The sequence below is a fragment of the Leptonotus elevatus genome, chromosome 3, assembly GCF_054856555.1.
Source record: "Leptonotus elevatus isolate MCC_2025b chromosome 3, RoL_Lele_1.0, whole genome shotgun sequence".
In the NCBI taxonomy this organism is placed as follows: domain Eukaryota; kingdom Metazoa; phylum Chordata; class Actinopteri; order Syngnathiformes; family Syngnathidae; genus Leptonotus; species Leptonotus elevatus.
Genome location: NC_141241.1, coordinates 22,212,806 through 22,236,587, shown reverse-complemented (window position 1 = coordinate 22,236,587; position 23,782 = coordinate 22,212,806). Strand labels below are relative to the sequence as shown.

Sequence of the window (23,782 nt, the reverse complement as noted above, 5' to 3'; positions counted from 1 at the left end):
CCCAGTATGAAGACGGTGTTCCTTGATGGCAAGAAATGTTGCTGCTCCACAGGGTTAGTCTTGTGACGGCATTCGGAAAAGTCATGAAAGTTTTCTGTAAATGTGAGTTGTGGCCGAGAGCAGCTCTTGAATGAATGTGCATCCTATTACCACTTAAGGGGAATAAAGCAACTGAAGAGCCACAATGACTGTCATCCTTTAACTACATACGAGGGTGTTACAATTAGAGATGGACCAGTATTTTTTTGTCAGTGCTACTACCGATTATTAGTAGTCAAGGAGGTATTTGGACTCAATATTAACTTTCAGGAAAATGGAAAATATTGGTGTCAAAGTTTTTTAAAATAAAAATTCCAACTCACTTTGTTGAAATGTTTTTAAACATGTTATTACACTACAATAGACATCTTTGTTTTTTTAATTAGAACAAAACGTTCTGGGAGTTCCCAGGCTAACCAGCATGTCTTAAAAAAATAATGAAAATGTTGAAAAGTAAATATCCCCCTTTTCTACAGTAAATAAGTTTCCCCAAATTTCTAAATAACTGAAATGTTGAACTTTCAACGTATCTCTGTTTAATTTCAAACAAAAAACAAAAAGTACAGAGAGTTCACTGGTTCGGCAGCATCTCTTATAAAGTTAACAGAACATGTAAATACATGATAGTTTCCAGAAGTTAGCACAGTTTTAAACTGTTCTCTTGTTTGCCATCAGAATTTTACAAAAGGCTGATGCCGATATTCATCAAAATGCCGAATATCTGCGCCTATACTCGGCGTTAATCGGTCTATGCCTATACAATATGTTTAATTGACTTTACTGTACATTGTAATGTACAGGTGTGTCCTGGATACTGTGACTTTTGACCAGGCACGATATCTACATCTAACCTTGGAAGCACTGCACTTGAATGTTGTATATAATTTGATTTCTTCTTCTGGTAGTGACTAGAACATTTTTAAAATGTTATCTTTTTGCTTAGTTTTTATTACATACACGCTTATTGTGACCTTACCACCGAATACACTGTATTAAAAACACCCCCCACACCCCCCCCCCACCCCCACACACACACACAAAACAAATAGCCTATTAACTAATACAAACTAAACTAAAAGGAAGGATTAAAAATAATAATCTATTATCTATATTAAAATGAGCAAAACTAACCGAAAATTCTAAGTCAATAACAAAATTGGAACTAATAGCAAAATGTATTTTAACTGACTTGAATTTCAAAAACAAACTCCTCACCACATTTTAGTGGCTGCCTGAACAAGCCACCAGGATCAAAATTCCGTGATGCTCCACGCCCTGTTTTCCGGGGAGCCAGAGGAGTTCCAGCCCTCCTCAACCTCCCCCTCCTCCCTCCACCACGCTGCTCCCTCACGCTCACGTCCCAACCGTGAGCGGCGAGCTGGCTACGGTCGAGATTTCTCTTTCTGCCTGGATCTCATTTCCCCCTTGACGAGCTCGTTCTTGTTTGTGCCGACATTTGAGTGGAGAGGTCGGCGTGCTGGACGTCCATCGCCCGCTCTGCTCTCCGTTGCGCTGCGCGTCCGTAGTCATGGATTGATGAGTGATTTTTTCTTCCGACCTCTGCCTCGACCAAGTTGCGAAAAGAGTGTGCATAACCTGCGGCGCTCTCTTTCTCAGCTCCATGTTTTACCCGGACGCTTTTCTAAGTACCTGGCTCCGCACGCGCCTTCGCGGTTTGCCGATTTGAACTTTTTTTTATTGGCGCATTTTCAGGATTTTGGGGGAAAGGATTTATTTTAAAAGCCGGGATTCCTGAAGCCTGCCAAGATTTATTTGTGAAAAGTGATGGCCGAGCGGGGAGCTCTGTTGCTCCTCTCTCTCCTCTCCTGTCTCACCTTTCTATGCACGGAGAGCACGGCGGCCAAGCATGTCGACAAAGGTACACGTCTCACTCGTTTTTCTTTCTCAAAGTGTGGAAACTTTAATCATAACGCGCCGTGGGGTGGACGAACAACGCTCAAATTGTCGCAGAAAAGCCGAGTTTAAAAGTAGACTTGTTTGACCCGTCACCATTGCACATTTGGATGCCATGTCTCCACCAAAATTGATTTGGTGTTTTGAATGTGGAATGCGAACCAAACACGTGTTTTGTGCTCATGAATGTGTTGGCCTCTATGCAAATAGTCACTATCAAGAGTGGGAAGCGGCACCATCAGTCCAGTCGACATCTCATTACCTGGGTGTCAATACACGTTTAGCTGATGGATAAACACATTCGCAATTCATTAGCTTTTCACCATCAGTCCAACTGGTGGTGTTCGGTTGTAGGAAATGTCACTACCCACACCCCCCTTGTTCATTGTTAGACATCAGAGAGCTATTGATTGCAGCTTGAGCCCAAGTCACTGTTGGCAATCTGTTGCCATTTTAAGTATAATGATAGAAAATGCCTGTTTGGGTTTATCGCATACCACATCTTGACTGTGTTGTCGCAGCCTTTCAAAGCACGTGTTTGGAAAAGACTAAAAGGGTTTGGCCCAGGTTACGTGTGAGAAAAGGCTGTTCATGTGCTGGGAAAGGCTTCGTAAAGAAGAAAAGCCTGCGACTGACGGGTCTCTGCATGCGTATGAAGCCTGATGAAAGACCCTCTCCTCCATGAGGAGTTCTGCAGTGGTGGAAAGGGAGGCAGGAGAGAGAGAGAGGGAGTGTGTGGAAAAAAGCCCCTCCTTGGTTTAGTTGGTAGGAGACCCATACAAAAGAGGGAGATGGGGGTAGGGTGAAACAGGCTGACTGTCTGGAAAGTAATAAAACCAGGAGATTAGGGGGACCAGGGAGTTCCTTTAGGAGGTTTGATTGATTCCAGAGAATTGGACTGGGACCCACACGTAGTGGATGAATCTCAAATTACTAATTATGGGGTACCAGTCCCCACCCCCCTCAAAATATCAGTTTATCCACAACGCGTTTACTTGAAGGTCTTAACATAGTCATCCCAAATTGGCAGAGTTGTAGACAAGTTTGTCCCCTCGGGCCAGGTACAGACTCAACAGATTGCCTTGCTTTTAATTAAAATTCTGCCTGATCTGTTCAAATGTGGCTGCTTTTCTTCCAACTCCTCCCTTTGCAAGTTGTTGTAACATTCCACAAAAAGTTTGGCTTTTGTAAACAAGTTGCTGTTGGCAGTGTAAAATCCACTTAGGCCCTATCTTATCTCTGTAATCCCGCTGGGACTGAATTGTGTGCTGATTGTCTCCCAGCGGACAATGCAAATAACTTGCTGAAATGTGTAAACATTTGGCCACCCTCTCTGCTTTTACACAGCACTATGCACAAGGTTTTATTAACACAGACCACCTTAGAGATGTACCATGGCCCGCAGACTTTTCAAACAACTGTTGTTTTCATTGGCACGCTGATGTTCTTCTCAAGCCTTTCCAAAACGTTGCTTTGAAGATACTTTAGTGATTTTTTGTGAAATTGTGTGTATATAGACTGTAAAGGGAAAAAAATGAATAGTAATAAATTCATGTCTCTAGTGTTCTTTAACGTAACGTATCTATCAGATATAGCAGTAAGTGATGCATTTGAGTAAATCAGGGTAACTTGTGTAACTTGGTTTTTGTGTTAAACGGGCAGGTGCAAGGAACAACAAAAAGCTCATTGAAAATAACAAACGTAACATGGTTGAGTTCCTCTACAAATAGAACCGATTCACATGTACATGCATTATCAAGTAAGTGCGTCAATATTAAGCGTTATTAGTGATTGTATGTACATTGAGGTTAATGTTATCTGTGCTATTTGACCTACATGTATCATTATGATCTGAGCTAATTAGACATTTACATACAATTGCTCACTTGTATTTTTTGTTATTCAGAAACCACACACGCCCACACAAGCAAATTAAAAACCCCAAAGAAAAAAACCTGGTCGGATTATTTCTCACATGAACAAAAGTATGTTCTAACCGGACATACTGTGGTGGTGGTTATCAATCCCGTAAATCAGTCGTACCAGCATTTTTCAATTTCTCCCCATAATAAGATGATATTTATCGGAAGGATCATAGCATGATAATTATCGTATCATGATGTTTGGATATTATTACATTCCTACTCATTAGCCTGTAAAAATTCATGAATTAACCACACCATTGTTTAAGATGCAAACTTCAAAGCATGTAGTCCTGAGAATATGTAATTTAGTACTATTTTAAAGCACGGTGTGTGTGTGTGTGTGTGTGTGTGTGTGTGTGTGTGTGTGTGTGTGTGTGTGTGTGTATACGGTATATGTATTGTTACGGTTTGGCGGTAAACTATACGTCACGTTGTACACGGAAGCTGAATTTTCAATGTGAATGTTTTTGTGCATTATGGCAACAGAGACGATTCTGTATATGCAGTACTTAATTCATTGGTACGACCCATAAAGTATATTTTGTCTTTGAAAGCTCACATGATACGACATTGTGTTTTTGATTGGCCATCACGTCCACCGGTGATTTAAATTCCCAATCCCAGTAAAACTAGTGACTAAAATGAGTGTCCGAAACCCGCCCAATGTGCGACATTGCTCGGTCTGCGGCGGGGCCTAGGACTCACTCTGATGATCATGCGGCAAAAGACAGTTACCAGCGTGGGCTACCAAACTGGTTTGAAATACTTTTTGTGGATGTTGACTAATTGGAGAGTGTAGTGTAGTAATAGAGACTTGCTGTTTATACTTCAAACCATTGGGTAAAATAGCAGTAACATGTCCAAGCAAAGCATCAGTGGCGCTTGCTGTCTACCATATTGAGTATACAGTTCAGTGATTATTTATTTATGGGTTTAGAGTGTGCATAAAGTCCTAATGATCTCTATCTAGAGATTTGGATAACTGTGTACTTTGCCAAGTGTTTGATTCATCTGCTCAACTAATGAATCCCCCTCCCCACATTGGACATTTTTTGGGTCTGCCATAGTAGAGAGTGTGCACACTCAGTGTGATGATGCTCAGTGCTTTTGATGCAAGAGGTGTGGAGTTCATAGTGAAAACGAGATCATACTGCCACTATTGTAGGGCTACAAAGTCTGTGCTCGTAGGGCATCGTGGGCTGGTCAAAGTGACAGCATTTATTGAAATCATTTGCACCGACTGTCACAGTTTATGGCGTGTAATTGTTAGGGGAAAGACAGATCAATATCTCTTGAATACACGGTGTCACATCTGCTGGTGCTTCTGTTGGGGGTTCGATGGGGCTGTGGTATTACCCAAATTAAACTTTCAGTTGCCTATTGTGGCACAGTTTAAAAAAAAAAAGAGGCTTTTAGTTCATCCAACAATGCACTTCTGTTGCCTCATTTGCTCGTAAATTAATCTAGTTAAAAACGTTGCACTGCAGGGTTTGTTCATGCTGTTCAACTTTAGCCAAGGCCTCAGTTATTTGCACAGTGGACCTCTCTCAATTTCACATGCTGCCATTTTTCGGCATAGCAGAATTAATGTGCATCAGCTGTTTGTCTGAAGTTTTTCAATGTTTGCACACTCATTTGACATGCATGCACGAAGTCTCTTGCCCAAATTTAAACTAGGGTTGTATTAGGGCTCGGCGATTATGGGAAAAATTATAATCAATTGTTAAGATTGTGTGTGAAATCACAATGTATAAACATGATTATTCACTACAAAAACTCAACTGTAAATCTAACATAAACAAGAACAATCAGAAAATAAAATGATGACGAGTACAGGGTTTCCCCCAGTGCTATAAAGGTCTGGCGGGCCGCCATCTATGATTCTGCTGCTTTTACTGATCAGTTTTGGCTTCTGCCATGATTTTGATTAAGTATACTAGGTAGGTATCAATGTACTTTATACAGGTGCGGTATCAAAGTCATAATTTTGGTTTTGTGACCACATTAATTGGAACACCTTAAAATTTGTTCTCATTTATTGATTGCTTATCAGCATAATGTTTAAAATAGTTACTGTAGTTAATATGTAATATGTATTTGCAGAGAGGTGCACTAGTGACCACAAGATGGCCAAAGCTGAATTCTCTGCAATTTATGTGTAGTGGTCTTTCTTAGAGCAGCTGTTCATATTGTTATGCAGTAAAACTTGTATAGCCCTCTCACATCCTATTGTTTTCATGATGTACTTGTAATCCACTGTTTTGAAATACTTCTATTTACCTTCTTAATTTTGGAGGGTTTAGGGTATGGGTATTATGTGTAACTTTATTAGCTGGTAGAGAAACATGCACCTACAAGGTCAAGTAGTTCATGTAGTCGAAATTTGATGACATAAAACGCAACAACAAAAATCCACAGTGCAGACATCACCAAAAGGTGGTTCAACTTTTACTGAATAAGGGAATCTTGAGTTGAGTTTGAATACATTTGACCATACAAGAAATATTATTCAAGAGTCTCAGAATCAGAAGCTGTTACGGAGCTGGACACATTTCACGTTAAAACGAGGCTTTTTACAGCCATCCTTGGCTCACCAGTTCTATTGAAATAATAAAAGTAGAGAAATCTGAAGGGACATTTGTACGCATTGGAACACAGTGAGACGCAAGACGTTATTTTTCCTGCAATTTACAGGGCTCCAGACTAACTTTTTATTACTAGGAGTGGCCCCTAACCTCAAATTTTAGGGGTGCACACAAATCAACTGGCAAAGTCAATACACATTTCCAGTCGTTTTTACTATTTATTGCTGATAAATGGACAGAAGCGTGGAGCAGAAGTTTGGCAATAACAAAACAAAAAAGATTAGAAGAAGATCGAAACTTAACGTATTACATGAATAGTCCATATTTTACTAATTTGCTTCTTTAAACTGTTTTCTTTAAGCCTATAAGGAACAACTCTGTGTTGGGCGTGAACTGGCTGTGAGCGACAACAGCAGTGAAAACTACGTTCTAAATAATTTCTACACTACCACGAGCTATGATGAATAGGGGTGTTAAAAAAAATCGATTTGGCAATATATCGCGTTATTACAGCGCGCAATTCTCGAATCGATTGATATGCGGCCGAATCGATTTTTAAACATCAATTTTTTATTCGAATATTAAACAAAACGTCTTACTTAGGGTTAGGGTTCACACGTTAAGCATGGAATAATGTTATATTAAGGTAACATTAATCCTTAATTTATTTCAATGCTGTTCAAACATGAAACAGATTGCAACAGATTGTTTGTTAAATAAAGTGGCTCACAGTTATAAGCCTAAAATTTCAGATAAATAAATACATTTTCATACAGATCTTGCAGTGTACATGTACAAGTTTACGTATAAGTATTTTCTAAATTTGAGCTTAAAAAATCGCAATAATCAATTTATAGATTTGTATCAGGATTAATCGGTATCGAATCGAATCATGACCTATGAATCGTGATACGAATCGAAATCGCCAGGTACTAGGCAATTCACACCCCCAATGATGCATAAACTAACCAAACTGCTAAAAAAATGGGGCTGGATGATTAGTGGAAAAAAAATAATACGGCAGTCTTGCAATGGCCCTAGGTTACTGTTAGAACATTGATATATATATATACATACATATGAACTGCTATTTGTTATTGATTCTTTGTGTCTGTTGGCTCTTTTGAGTACAGACAAGCACAACAAAAGGAGTGCGTATGGAGCTTTGAAAATGTTGAGCACTGTCAAGCAATAGAGCTGTTGAAGGTTACCAGTGTGACAACTTCTTCCAGACTTCATTGTAACCCGAGGAATGCTACATTTTTCTTATTGTTGTACATGTCATTTGAATATGTCTCTCTTTTTTTCTTTTACTTATTTCTAAAACTTTGTAATTGTATTCCCTGTGCTGCTGTTATGCTTACCAGGCTTTCTTGTTCTGCTGTGATTGAGTAATGGTGAGGCTTAATGACTTCTGGGAGAGAAAAGCCTTCTTTGGAGCTGACAGGAAAAGCAAAGCATAGACAGAGGAGTTTGAAATCAGACCTTTGTTTTTGTGATCTTTTTCTTGCTGTGTACGTCAGCTTCTGTGGTGCTCTGATAAACACCACTTGTCATGCTTTTGTCCTGAAGCCTCAATGTATGTTAGCATCCAGTGGGCTGCTCATGTTTGAAACAAATTGGTTTTATTTTGACAGTCTTGCCTGCTGAGATTTGTTGAACAGTTTCTTTACATGCTCTATATGTAGGTTTAATTGTCCAGAGTTGGGAAGTGGCCAGGCATCGGCATGTGGTGTCTGATTAATGAATAAGTCACCGTTGTAGCGTAGTTGTCGGCATGGCGGCAAATCTTCTTGACATTTGCATACTCTTGATTGGCTGTGTCTGTTAGCTAGCGAATCCAGCCAGCGGATGGAGCAAGAACAGGAAGTGATGTTTACAATTTTGCCCATATTGCACATGATCACACTTCGCTTTTGGACGTATAATCGCTGTCTGGACAGAAGATTGAGAAGATGAATTAATCACTGTGGTTCAAGAGAGACTGTCATTGGTATTAATTGCCGTCAAAGGGTATGTCCATAGAGACACAACTGGGTAGGTCAGGTGGGATTTACTTTTAGACTACACGATATGATATTCTGTAAAGAGCATGAGGGTGTGCATCATGAGTGAAAAAGAATGTGGTAGGCATTGTTAACATACATGTTTATATCCCGCTCCCATAGAGGGCTTTCTGATTGCCGTTTAATAACAATGAGGACTACTGCCGCTGATGGTATGGAGGGATATTCTCACACATGCACAGAAGGCACTTAATAGTTGGTGTTGGTGTCTGTCTGTTGCAATGTGCATTTCCAGTATTTTTCCGGCGTGATGTGCCGACGGTCAGGCCAACGCCACAGGCACATTGGCTGACGTCCGATTGGTGCATAGAGGCCTTCATATCAGATTGCGTGGAGTTGATTAATTGTGTCTTGAAGAAATTCAGGCAAAATAGTGCAGCTGGTTTGCAGTGAGCTGTAACACTTAACAGTTCAGTCTCAAATAGATCTCATGCAAATCACAAACATTCATGTCTCAGTAGTTTGGCAACGCTTGCACTGATCATCGTTTCGTTGCGAGCTAAAAACGCAATTAAGGTAATTTATAGTTAATGTAATAGTGAGGTGGTGAGTCTTCATCTTGGCAGCCGTTGAGGTCACAAATTATGGCATTTTAACTGATTAATAACCTTGATTTGATTGCGCCATACCTGCTGGAGTGCCAGCATCCTGCAGCTCTCAGACATGAATTTATTCTCTGCTGTCTCTTTGGAAGACTTCCAGGATGTGATAAATTCACCTGAAGGTCTTCTCAATGGTGCGGTTTTGCGATGTAGTGCAGCTGTTAATTAGCTTGCGTTTTTTAAGAGCAACGCAAGAATCAAGAATCAAACAGCATTCACGATTGATCACCTACCCATTTAAAGCCCAACATAGATTTTCAGTCATTTGTCAGCTCATCTGCACTGTGGTGGAGTCGGTGTGTTTATATGGGAGAGACTGCATTCATGCTCTTTGAGTACAGTATCAACTATGTTACACAGAGAGCTTCTCAGGCTTCAGTCAGTCAAAGGAGCTTTTCATGTGCTGGTAGGGTGTGGAGGCTCTCAGTCACAGAGAGTCGATTGTGGGCACTGCTTAATCTCGCCGGCTGCCATCGTCTTGTGCCCGGCCTGTGGCTCTTGGCAACTTTAGACACGGATGGCTGTTTTGTGACTTTTTATACAAACTGATGTTCCACATCTGAGCTTGAACAGCTGTTCTCTAAACAAGGCGGTGAGTTTTCCTGACTTGAATGGAAAAAAAAAAGCAGCATGAAAAAAATGTGTCTGTTAAAATATAGCACTAGAGAGGTTTACATTTACATTTAAGTTTTTGTGTTGATTTTGTATGACAAAATGGGTGTTCAGTGTTTCCCACACCATGTTAATACTTGGGCAGGCCACCCAAGTAAATTGGCCACCACCCAAGAAGTTTTCAAGAAAATGTATTACAAATATATTTAAAAAGAAAAAAAAAACGTGTCGCGACAGGATATACCGCATGTAACGTTAGTTCGCCGTCACTCACTTGTGGATCGTGAGGCTCGAGGAGATGTAGTTACAGCACTGAGACCTACCTCCTGTCCAACCCGCCTCCCATCCCCACCGCCGGAGTCCACCAACCCAAGTAGATTTCAAATCTGTGGGAAACACTGGTGTTGAACCTTATTGATTACAAATGTATTATTGAATTTGATTGTAAATGTCCTTATTTAGAATGAGACCAAATGGCAGATTAGGAAACGAGAGGAGTTTGTTGGTCATGCAGTTTGGGGTCGGTTTATTAAGAATTATGGTTTTAAGAACTGAGCAGAGAATTCACATAACTTACAGTCTCAGTTTTACTAGAAATTTGGGTGAGTACCAATACCAGATATCGGTATCGGTATCGGCCTGGTACCCGGCCTTATTTCAAAGTATCGGTCCTTACGGCGGCGGCCCTATTGTGGCTGTTTTATGATCAGGAAGTAGAAATTAGAATTGAAAATGGCCAGTTATTTCATGCAAGTTTAAACTAAAATGCCATAATTAGCTATATTGGTCTTTCTTTTAAAACTAGCTGTAATTATTTTTTTTGGGGGGGGGGGGTTGTGTATCAAAATTACTAGTGGTATCGGTGACTACTCCAGATTTGAGTACTCGTGCTAGTATCAGTCTGAAAAAAAGTGCTGACAAGCATCCTGACTAGAAATTAGTTTATTTTTTTTAAGTATATAATAAATCAATAGAAATTGCTCAACACTTTGGTTTGTGTGTATGCTATGATATTTAGGCATCAGCAAGAATGATTTTTTTTCTTCCTGACGCCGTACTTTTCCATTGCACTGATTCAGCATGCAAAGAGCAGCAGCATTTTAGGTAGCTGAGCCTTATCTATAAACATCAACATTTTGGTTTGTTACTAATTACTATTAGACAAATAGTAGTTCTGAGCTGCTGATGTGTACATGAAGTTGTTTCCTAGATTCCCTGTGTTCATTTATACACCCCCTGCTGCTGTTGTAGTAGTATTAACCCTTGTTTTTGCAGCCAGATTGGAGCTGAAACGACCCTTTGAGCAGTGCAGTGTTATATAGAGGCTTCTTTGTGCTTGTTGGAGCACCCCTTTGGCTCTGGCTCCACTCACTGCACTGAGCCAGTCTCATCTCAACTCTGAGCTCATCTAAAGCTGACAGAGGTCGACAGCCAGCTCAAAATATGAAATTAGCGTTCTACGTCTTTTCTTACACTGCCACAGTGTCATGAAATTGGGCCTCTCTTTTGATTCTGCTTTTGTGGCTTTCTTTCCAGTTGGACAAATGAGTCCCTCAGCAGCGCCGTGAAACACGATGGCATTCCTTTTGTGCTCGAATGCTAATGTAAAGTACAATTTGAGACAGGCCAGAAAATTATAATTGCCCCTTGAAATTTGATATGTAGTACAACCTTTGAGTACGTTTTACTTGTAAGGAAAATTACAGGCCTTGGGGGACATATGTGGGCTTCTATATGGATTCAGAATTAGAAAAAAGCAGCTTGTGGATTTGTTTTTTTGCTTCTGCTTTATAAAATCAGACGTAACCGTTTTTTTCGTTTACTTCCATGATACTGATAATGGTCATATAACATTACACCCCTTTCTTCACATAAGAGGGCTCATTTCCTAATATGGATTAGAAACATTGACCTTTGAGGAAGACCATCTCTGTGACAGTTATTTCAATAGTCTTACTAAAGTTTTTACAGTGCTATTGAAAATATAGGTTTAGGAATAAATTACAGTCCATCACTGACAGATTACGTTTTTCTGATGAATGAAGAATGATGAGAAATGTAAAAAAAATAAAAAAAGACAGACTAAGTCAGTCTGTTCGTCACTAACCGGGTCATGTGCCAACAGACCTGTTGACGAATGAGGGACTGAGTACTGTCGGAATGTCCGCCTTTGTCTGTCGGTCCTAAATTAGTGGTGAAGAAGTGATGATGGAAGCGTGGTTAAAAGAAAATGACGGACTGACGATTGCAATTCCGTTCGGCTGCAAAAAATGATGGCTGGACAATGATGGAAAATTTTGTAAAGTGCTTACCTGCTTTTGGAGAATGCTTACTGAAAATGCTCAAAACGGACATGCGCCTTATCCCTGTTTCCATCTGTTCTTCTTTTGTGAATATTGAGAGGGAACTGCCGCCGTAGGTGGCGGTAAACATCATAGATATGTCATCCACCAGTAATTAAAAAAAAGAAGACAACCAGAATGCGACTGCGCCGTGCGATGACGTCGTATGAGTTTGCTTTTGCAATTCTTGATAAACCGTAGCGTTTCTTTGCTGTTTTCCATCTAAAATTCGCTTCTTTGATTAATTCTAAAAATATTTGTTTCGTCGTCCCCCAAACATACCATACTTTATCGTCTGACATTGCTTTGTGACTACAAACGTACGTGCGACGTAATATTCAGTCCAACGTGTATCCGGTCTTGTCAGCGGTTATTACCAAAACCCGTATCCATAGCCAAAATTCACATTTTCCTTTTTTTCGACACGCTTCAATATTCACCCCCTCTAAGGGTAAAAACTTTTTTTTGTGAATTTTGGGTCCTTTTTTGAATTTCCATTCAGTTTTATTTTTGCATTTCTTGACAGTTTTTGAGAGCTTTTGAGATGAAACAGTCACTTGAGCCACCTAAATGCAGACATGACCTTTCTGTGACTGATATGGTGGAGGAAGAGCAGGATGAGCTTGGTGAAATGGATAAGCAGGTTGAGGCAGACTGAGTTAGAAGCTGCTGGAGGTGAGGATTTTCACCTGGCTTGATGTGTGTGTGATAGGCAGTGATGGAAAGCAGCTGCCCCGGTTCCCTCCCATTCCTGTACCACTGGCACTCAAGGCTCGATTGCGCCTGCCTTTGTCGCCCTTGCTTGCTCCCAGCCTGCGACAGGTCACTCATGAACAGCACCAGCATGGCTGCAAATGGATGGCAGCCAACAGGGAGCACCTGCGGAGAAATAGCAGGCGAGCAGCATTCCATCACAGGACCCTGAGACACAGATGTCATATGAGACTCCAGGGAGGTGTTTGGAATGGGGGATGGGGCCGAGGGGCCAATAGCAGAGGTTTTTGGCGTGGTGGGCCAGTAATGGAGTGGGATCGAGCCACCTGCTACCAACTGATATTTAATGAAGTGCCCCATCAAGAACACAGGGAGATGAACATTGATGACAGCAGTTTAACTTGTCACTTCATTTATTTACCCTCTCCTATTTAGTCAAAGGAGTGTTGGTTCTGCGTCACTGGAGGTAAATTGAACTACTGTACAACCGCCATGACTGACATTAATTAAAGGAAGATGTATTTTTACCCAGAGTTGAACTGGGTACCTTCTATTTAATTTGCTTGTATTGACACAATATATTTGTTCTTTTTTTTTTTTTTAATTCAAGGTTTACTGCAATTTAAAGAAGATATGATATACATGCCTTCCTTCATTGTTAGGATCAGGACCATATGGTGCAGTGCACACTTGAATATGTATGCATAATTATCATAATCAGATTGTCATGGGTGCTGATTTGTTGAGTCACTGACCTCTTTGAACAAATATTTAGATTAGTTTGATACTGATCAAGTTAGATTCAAGTGAAAGTACATAACTGGATACTAAATAAACCACAGAAATTTACTTGTAACTGGGTTGAAGGTCAACCTTTTTTATGTAGTTCATTTTCGCTCACGTTGATACAATGTTAAACAGTATTTACATTTTAAACCTCTCAATCACATTAAAATTTGTTTGATTCTGCTGAGCTATAATTAAAGAACTAACCGCATTTGGTAAAGAAAAAAAAGAGACAGATGAATTGTTTACTAAAATAATTGTTAAGCTCCAAAATTGAGAAATATGGAGCTGATCCATGTGGTTGGAATCGGTATCAACCGATCTCACTCATGGACGATTGGAACATCCTTAGACTTAACAATGAGTCCTGCTTTTCTCACATGAATACTTTTAAAACAAGCGCTTGTACCTCAAATGACCACTTGCATCACTGTCCAATGATTGCCCTCATGTCATATGAGCCAGATTACGCTGCCACTAGTCAGGTTTCCATTAAAGTGTTATTTTGATTTTTTTAATTACATTTTTTTTTAATTTTTAATTTTAAGTGAATTTAAATGCGCAAAATGGACATGCGACTTATGCCCGTTTCCATCCGTTCTTCTTTTGCGAATATTGAGAGGTATACAACCATAGAGATGTGATTCACCAGTAACGGTAATTTAAAAGAAGAAGAAGACCAGGAAACGACGGTGCCATGCGATGACGTCGCATGAGTTTTCTTTTGTAATTATTGAGAAACCGTAGCATGTCTTTGTTGTTTTTCATATAAAATAGCATTAATATTCACTTCTTTAATTAATTCCAAAAGATTTCTGTTCCTTCGTCCCCCCCAAACATACCTTACATTATCCATTTGTATCCATTCTTGTCAGTGTTTATTTGCAGTGTTTGTTTATATGTTTCCATAGCCAAAATTTGCATTTTCCTTTTTTCGATACGCTTCAAAATACACCCCCTCCAAGCGTAAAAACGCCCTTTTGCAAATTTCTAGCGTTTCCATTCAGTTTTATTTCTGCATTTCTTGAAAATTCAAATAAAAATGGGTGGGAGGAACCCCCACTGTTGTCGAGTCTAAGAAGTGCACATTTTCTAACTCATTTCCCAGGTGTTTAGTAAATTGGTCAGGTGTGTTGGATTAGCCGTAGCCATTTTACAGGGAATGGGGATTTTGGGTGTGAATCGGATGTTTTTGTAAAATAAATTTCCCCCCCAAAATGTGACTTATACTCCAAACTGATAGTCTGAAAAATATGGTCCTTGCAGGTTTTTATGCACCACATTGTGAGGGAATGTAAAAATTCCCCTTTTCTGTGTTTACACCTTAATTACACAGAGTAGTCTAAAATGAGCACCTGTATTTTATATGCATGCCATGTCAGAACACCTGCTGGAAACACAAACACATGCATGTAGACTTATTCAAAGCAAGTTGGCTGCTAAAATATGTACTGCGTTCTGTTTATGCCATATGCTCTGCAACACAGTAGTGAAGTGCTCATCTAAATAAAAGCAAGCTTAACGTGATCTAATTGAGCAGGTGTGAAAGCAGCATAGTACTGGTTGGGTTTGACACTGCTGTTAATTCCTGGACAGCAGTTAATTCAACTGACAAGTAAATACTTTCATCTGCCTTCAAAAGACGATGTCGGGGGGGAGTGGTTGGGAGTTATAGGGGTGCAGTTTTTATTAGCCGTTGTTGGCCTGTTGCAGACAGACAAGCGACTCTATAATGAAGCTCTAATCCAATGATGTCTGAATCAGTGGAACCCCTCTTGCCCCTTTTCTGTCCCTCACCTTCTTCTCCCAAGTGCCAGTGCATTCCTAGCCTGGCGGGGCAGCGTTTCTGGGCCAGTGCTATGTCTTGGCCCCAAACTACCATGGTGGTGGGAGGGTCAGGGCCCAGGGTTTAATTATTCAGTGTGGGGAAGTGGAGGGGATTCAAGAAATCACATTGCTTGACTACACCTCTGCTGTTGAAAGTTTTTATTTCTTCCCATTTTTGTTCTATTTTAAGCAAATTTTGTTGCCCTTAGATTAGCCAGCTTCTTGGCTCTAAATTGAGCTCTCTTTCTCCACCCTGTGACCATTTTGTTTTGCCTTGTGAACTTCAAAGCAGAGGTGATGATGGCCCATCTTGGCTCAACACTAGCTAGTAGGGGCTTGCACAGAAAACAAGACTTGAGCTTTGGTGCAAATTTTTGGAATTTTATGGACCTGTGCTTTTGTGCGTGCTAAATATTTCTCAACTCCAGAGTTGTAAGAAGCGGTTTTGGTTTAGTTTGTCACGGGAAGCTCTACAAATCCTCTTTAATGAATGCTTTTGGGAAGACGACATTTAAGAATTGGATGAGATTATCAGTTTGTTTTCATAGGATCAATTAATGAGGTTGTTTCATCCATAGCTTAGCGAGAGGCTTAACAAAAGACATAATTTTTGAGGCTTCAAACACACCTAGAAGTTTCATTTAAAGTTTTGAATTGAAATTGTCCTTTTCTATTCTTTGAGTTGTATAATAAATGAGGTCAAATGAATCATGCAGTTACCACATTGACTATGTTTACATGCAATCAACATTAAGGTCAGAATTCCGGTTTCTGAAGCAATTGAGGTAACACGTTTACATGTGTGGTGGACAGAGTTACTCTCGTTTACGTGTCATTTGTGCTTGATTGGAAAATCCCGTTCAAACCGTGATGCGCGGATAACGTAATTACGCAAGTAACGTCATTTCCGCTTTTAACTTACTACGTTCAATAAAATACATTATATTTATGTCACTCACCACGCTAAATAAAGTAGTCCGTTTCCTCCTCGCTCCAGAAGTGTGGTTCTTTGCTGCGAGTTTGTTGACACCGGCTTGAGTATTTCCGGCGGATTACACGGCAGAAGCACGGGTTTATATGCTTGTATAATAGGCACAAACTGTGGCATTTTCGCCGTAGAGACACACAATAATGTAAAAACACCGCAGAGAAATGAATGTATTCAAGCGAGGCTTCTTTAGCGAGTGGGATTGAGCTGCGCATACAAGTCGTTACTACAAAGACCAAGATTCCCTGCGAATCAAAATAAGCGAAGAAGAAGAAAAGTGCACCGTTCAATCGAGGTATTCCGAATGCGTTTATATGCGCAAGAATTCAGGTTTTGAAAGGGGTAGTAACCCAGGGGATGGAAGAGCATATTCGGGTTATTGCGCATGTTTACATGACCTTACAAAACCCAAATATTGTCAATATTTGTTTTTTAAAAGGGTTATTGCCTGCATGTAAACGTAGTCAGTGTTGTCTGTTGAAATTGATCACCTTGCACTTTTGTAATCCAAAATGTGAATGCACTTGTTAAAATCATATATCTCTGGAAGTAATAAGTGTATGGTAAATCCATTCACACATAATAAAATAAAAGTACAGTATCTTTAGTACTTTTTGTGTGTGTGTCAATGCAGCATCAGTCTCTAACAGTAGGATTTCCTGAGGGGAAACAATTGAGTGAAATGCGGGAAACCATTAGGAAGCCTGGGACTCGTGTCTCTTCCTGCTGAGTAAATAGTGTTTGGGCCTCCCTTCATTTCTTCCACTTCTGAATGCCCCTAACACTTGTTACAATAACATCAGGATATGAACTGTACTTGCACAGGAGCATCGAGAACCTTCATTCTTCTGCTAATTGACAAAACTGTATTGGGCTGTTAAAACAAATAGTTTTTTTTTTAATTTTAAATCATTCAAAAGTAGCTCTGAATAGGTTTTATGGAAAAACAGCAAATGATTACGTATATATTTTTTGCTTTTGGTAGTCACTTTGTAAGCACACATTGACATCCCTCAGGCATTTGGCATTTGATGAAAATAGTGAAGTCAGTGATGGAGAGCAAACTACAGAGTGCATTGTGCCGTCTTGTTTTCTTCTCGCTAACCCCTCTTGGCAGCGACATCCTCATTTTTCTGTGTGGAATGCATGCGTGACTCGCAGCCAGACGGTGTTACTTAAGTTGTCACCCGAGAAGCCCGCCGGGGGAAAGTTGTTTTGTCCTTGAGAACAGACCATAAGCGTATTTGAGCTGGTCTGCATTCTGTGATGATTGGTAATGTAGTTGGGATTTAGGTTATGTCTACCACCAATCCTACTCCTTGCAGAGAACATTCAATTAGCGTTTTACAGTAAATTACTTCATTTTTCACTTCTATACAAGATTTTTTTTTAAAGACATGAACTTTACTTGAACCACTTTCAAAATAGCTTTATTTCACTGTTGGGTCAGAGGTTATTATGCCCAAATTTGGTGCTTATTGTAATGGATCTTTGGGTAGCTCCTAGACTAAGCCGCAACTAATCAGGTTAGCGCGGGAGATTTTCTCTGATTAATTCCAGGAGTCCAATCTGACTGGCCTGGCCTCCTTCCCTGTATCAGCCAGAGTGTCTGCTTTACCTAGGATTTACTAGCATATGAAGACAAAATGAGATCAGAGGCGGTGATAAATCCTGATGGAAAGAATCAGTTTGACAAAATGCGATGCACATACAGCATTGTCTCAGTCATCAAACGCTCATGCCCTCGTTTCAGATAAATTGATTTCAGTTGTTCCACTGGTGTGAGGCGGAGTAGTGGTACGAAATTGTGCTTTGTGCTCTCAGTTTGGCAATACATTTTCCATATTAGCATTCTTGTCTCTAATGGTGTCTGATGCATCGGCGTCGTTACTTATTTCCATTGTTGCGTGTGAAAAAAATGATGTCCAATATTGGATGTCTTCCCTTTTGTTGCACTCCATTTAGCCTCTAGTGGTATATTTATGGTTACAACTAACAAGGCAGCACAGATTCACACTGTGTACACAGACTGTGAGGTTTCCTAGCCGGTGTCCCAGCAGATTCACAGACAACTAATTTAGTGGTTGTTAAGTGATTTAGCGTCTGTTTTTTATAGGACCCTGGCGAACCACAGCAGACCCCTCCCACTTGCCCATTGCCTTTCCTGCCTATGGCATTGATGCTGGCTTTTGAATTTCAATCAGCCCTGGATGCATTGTTGTGTCTATGTGAGGGGGATGGGACAAAATGAATCTTGGTTGTCGTCGCTACTTGTGGGTGTCAATCAAAAATACAGCATGACCAATGGGTTGCTCATCGGAGGCTAGTTGGCGTTACTGCCCGCGGGTCGAACCCTACTATCCCGTCCCTCCTTACAATAAGAACACTGGCCGAGCAATCAATAACACGCTCCCTTTCCTCGCTGCTACTCCTCTGGTCAGCTGCTCCCTGCTTTCCATTTATCAACACTGTGTTTGATGTTGGCTTCATCATTCTCTGTCAACCCCGCCAACACCTCTGTGTGTAATTGTATTAGATTCGTCATGGTGGCGTGGTTATTTGGAGCACCCTCGCCTCCATTGGGCCAGAGGTTTTCTCTTATTAAATCTACTTCCCCAGGTATTAGTTTCAAGTATGTAATGTGTCATTTTTCCGCCATAGGTTCCGATGGTTTGGGGTATTGGTTCTCTTTGTTGCAATTGAACATATCAGTTCATTTATTTTAAAAATCTCAGAGAAGCCATGTTTTGTTGAGCAGGATAAGAGAAAGGCAGTGAAGATGTAAAGTCACACTTGGAGATATTATTTTAAAAATACTCATCAGTATGGCCTGAAAAATGTTTGACAACAGTGTTTATTGGCTCGTTAGGGGGAGTTTTTGGTGCATGTTTGTGTCGTGGACAGATATTAAACCTTAGAATTGGCAAAGTAGCAGATACTATTTCCTTGCTGTAATAATTATCAACAATTGACTGTTTTTAAACCACAAAGCACCAGTAAAAATCTGATGCCATTTAATAATCCTCCTCTTGCAATCCCCTCATCAACTAAGGTAGGGGTGGGAATGTTTGACTGTTTGACGATTCTATTCTATTCCGATTTTTGGGTCTGCAATTCTATTCAGAATCGATTTTTGATTGACAATGATTTGATTGACAATGATTTCTGCTTCATTTTATAGATCTGCGAAGAATTGTTATGATCTACTCCATTCTGACTCATGGCACTTTTATCACTCAAAGGAACGGCTATTCATACAAAATGCTTCAAGAAATGTATGCAGAGAATCTTAACATTACTCACCGGCATATTATGCTCTTTCTATGCTGAGAACTTTTAGAACAACTTTTATTGGCAACTTGATTGTGACTTTTTCCTTCAACTCTCTAATGTGGCTACAACTTAACAGTGTATCAGAACGCGCGGAACCACGCTGCCCCCAAGTGGCCAAATCAGGTACAACATGAACAGCACTCCCAATAAAGGTACACACAAACAAGGGCAAGAGAGTATAAAATAATTTAAATAAATTCGATTTTGGACATTTAAAATCGATTCTGAATTGTCCTAAATGAGAATCGATTTTCTTATCAGAATAGATTTTTTGGGGCACACCCCTACAGCTTTGTGTTTTCATTCAACTTTTGTATGACCTGTTGTGCATGTGTGTATAATCTCCAGCCAATGCATCGCCTTGTTGTTGAGGTACATTGGGAGTATGTTTCTGTGAGAATAGCAGACCCAGGAATGGGGGAGACTTAAGAGGCACAGCCAGAGGATCTGTCTTTGTCGATTACACACGCACTACAACCTTGACGGCCACATTAGATCTCTTTCTCCGCACACCAAACCCCCATTAATAATGTATACAGCGCTCTAGCTCTTTTGCTCCCTGTTTTCCCTTCCCCCCAGCATTGCCCCTCTAGGCGTCCTTTACACCCACCTACCTTCATCCTGTTGTACCATACCCAATTTCCCCCTCTCCACGACACACACACACACACACACACACACACACACACACACACACACACACACACACACACACACACACACACACACACACACACACACACACACACACACACACACACACACACACACACACACACACACACACACACACACACACACACGCACACACACTTTCAGCTGTGAGACTGCTCGCCAGGAGCCATGGCAGGTGTGCATATATCATTATGGTCTTGTCCACTCCCTCCCAAATAGTCATCATCATATAGGCGGATGAACCTGCCGGCAAAAGAGAAGATGTTGAATATGTTGGCTTCAGTGTTTTGTTGCTGTTATCTGTGTTTGGATGAAGACTTAAGCTTGTTTTGCCTCCCCTGACAAAAACCTGCGAACGGTGACGAATGAATGACAAGTTCAGAGGAGGCTGGGAGAATAAAAAGATGTCTACAAGCTATTGTTGATTGCCTTCTGCGCACGAAGTGGGGAAAGTCATGTATTATTAATATCATTCTCCGTTTGATTGTCACTTTCACTTTGCATCCCTCATTTGATCAGAGACAATCCTCTTTAATATCTCAGACTGCAGTCTCAGTTAGGGAATCAGAGTAATTTACAATATGACATTTTGTCCAACGTATGGGAGTAAAATAGTGCCGCGATTAAATGATGATCAATATGTGGAGAAAAATAAAAACTTTGTATGCATATTTTAGGGATGCACGATATCGGTGGCCAATAATTATTGGCAATTATCAACCAATTTGACTTCATACAGATTAATAATAATTAATTATTATTAATAATTATTTAATAATTAATAATACTAGTAATTATTATTTTTTCTTTCCCCTACACCCTTCGTGGTCAACGTGGGGCAGTCTGCAGTCAACTGCGATCGACTAGCTCGGTACTCCTGGTTTCTGGGAAAATATTGTCCTGAAAATTTTGTTGCGAGCCAACACATTTATTCTTCATTTCATGATTTGCGGCTATGTAATGTGATTAGTAACTATACATGTGACATTTGTGAACAATGTACTTGGTTGTAGATAAATGTCATAAACTTGTACATTTTGCATTTGAAATGCTTAATGCCGTACTAATCCTACCGCCACAAGTGAAACATATGAAAAAAATTACTTAATGGATGACATGATGGATGAACTGCCTGTGAGGGGACTTATTTAAGCCACATTTCTACCAAGCAGTTCGTTTTACTTCAGCGTGTCATGGAAAAGAAAAAAAAAGGACGTGCTGTCGGACAGTAAATGTGGTGTATACAACATGAGGCCCTGTAGTGCAAGTGAGTAACTGAGCAAGTGATGCTAAACAAAACAAAAATAATTTGGAACTTGACAAATATCAGGAGTCACATTGGCGAGAAATAGCCTGTGGGAACCATCAAGCACGTTTTATAAAAGCTTTGACTTGGAGAGATTGAAACCAATCAAATACTCATGTTTTTGTCTATATTCGTTGTAAACCAAGGTTTACACACTGTGGTGATGATATTGAAGCCAGTAGAGAATTATAAGTACTGTTTGAAAAGCATCAAGTAGGCATATGGCAAGAAAAAGGGCATACATGGAACACCATGTGCATCAATTTGAGAAAGTTAATCCATCATTGAACTGAATCATGATCCTCTGAATCATAATTAAAATATGAGGCAGCGAAAGATTCTCAGCCGTGTTGGTCAGTCAAACCAAACACTGGAATTAATGCAGTGCATTTTCAAATAATATTGTAATTTAGTCGCCCTCAAGCACACTCTCATCAGGCCTACAACAATGCTTGGTTTGGATGCCAGCAAATCCCATGAAAATTGTGCAACTCCCAGTTGACAGATCAAGGGCAAGTTTGCCACACTCTTAAGAGAAGTATCATATTTGCTGTCCTCTCCTGCAGGATTATGTTTTTATCTACGCTTAAACTGTAGATGTCATCTGCTGCATCTGTGAGCTCATTAATCTACAGTATGGTTTAAAGCTGCTGCTTGGTAGTATGACAGCATATCAACTGAAATGATGACAGGCGCGGCGCAAAGGAATATGACTTAATGTTCAGGTAGCACCAATGTGATTGAACGGGAGCATTACTTTATGGAGAAAATGCAAATATGTGATAAATAATGGAGAACCATTTAAGCAGGGATTCACATGGATGCGGTTGAAGCAACAGCTGTCTGATTAATTATGCTAACTTCTGACAAGGAGGAAACTATAAGAGGACATGGAAGTAGGTTTCAGTTTTTAGAAGTTAGGAGAAGCATCCAATGGAATTGGTTTGCTATTCCTCATGGAAATGTCCTCCTACCCTTCCTGAGGCTATCTGTCTTTCTGTCATCCTATTGATCCATGTAGTGCTAATTAATATGGAGAAAAGGTCATTGGGCTTCAGAAAGGAAGACAGTGGCAACCATTTGAGGTACAATATATTCTTACAGTTGGCATACCTTCCATACCTATCAAAATATCTTGCTGGAAAGTTGGAGGGCTTTTCCTGAAACTATGCAGTATGATATTTATATCCCATTCCGCAGTATCATACACCTGTATTCAGCAGGCAAGTTTGAGACGTTTGACCTTGCACATAAAACCTCTTTCAAGATAGAAATGAGATATTTACATGGCATAGCCTTGCTGTGGTAAATGTTAGCTTGCTATCAAGTTACAGACACTCACCCTGCATTTCACTTGAAAAGTGGTTGTGGAGAGTTTTGTTATGATAAATTGGCTTCAAGTAAACAAAAATATACTCCGGAGGATTGTGCCTTTCCTTTGTTTCTCTTCCGATCCAAACATTGCCTTTCGAGCTTAATTTACATTCATATTGAATTTGTTAGATGTCATATGCTCCCAGATGTTGTCAGGGGATACAGGCAAGACTTATCGTTTCCTTTTTGGAGGCAGCTGAGCCCATTCAACTGTATTTGTTCTAAGTGATGAGATAAGGAGAAGCTCCTCCTCTGCGTAAATGTTTGATTAAACTGATATGTTAACATTGTCCTTTTGTTCTTTGTTCTTTTTGACAATGCAAACAACACAGTTGGAAATATTTATTCACTGACATTATTGAAAGTGAGCATCTGAAGGTACCAATACTGTATTTTTTTAAGAGTTCATTTATAGTCAGTCTTCTTAATGTAATATTGCAACAAGAAATACAAGAATACACACATTTTTCTACAAATGGAGTTGAGAAATTGTTGGGCAGAACAATGTTGTAATTGTCTCGTTTGAATAGTTTCTTTACTACTATTGACCTTTCTGATCCTGCACGCATGCACCATAAATGTGTCACTACTTGTACTATTAAGACTTGTGCAATAATTTACAGCATGTTTACACAACACGCCCCGCCACTCTCGAGCTTTCCTTCAATATACAGTGGTCTGGCAGGATACAGCC

At 40.1% G+C, this 23,782-nt stretch overlaps 1 protein-coding gene across 10 annotated transcripts in view; it reads left to right on the top strand.

The window, feature by feature from the left end:
• Positions 1 to 1,366: 1,366 nt before the first annotated feature.
• Positions 1,367 to 23,782, top strand: part of neo1a (neogenin 1a) — a 166,146-nt gene continuing 143,730 nt past the window's right edge. For all 10 annotated transcript variants that reach the window (XM_086071392.1, XM_086071397.1, XM_086071389.1 and 7 more), the window contains exon 1: positions 1,367 to 1,918. In XM_086071392.1, the coding sequence (XP_085927518.1) occupies positions 1,825 to 1,918 (94 nt within the window). In that variant the 5' untranslated portion in view covers positions 1,367 to 1,824. The remainder of the gene's footprint in view (positions 1,919 to 23,782) is intronic.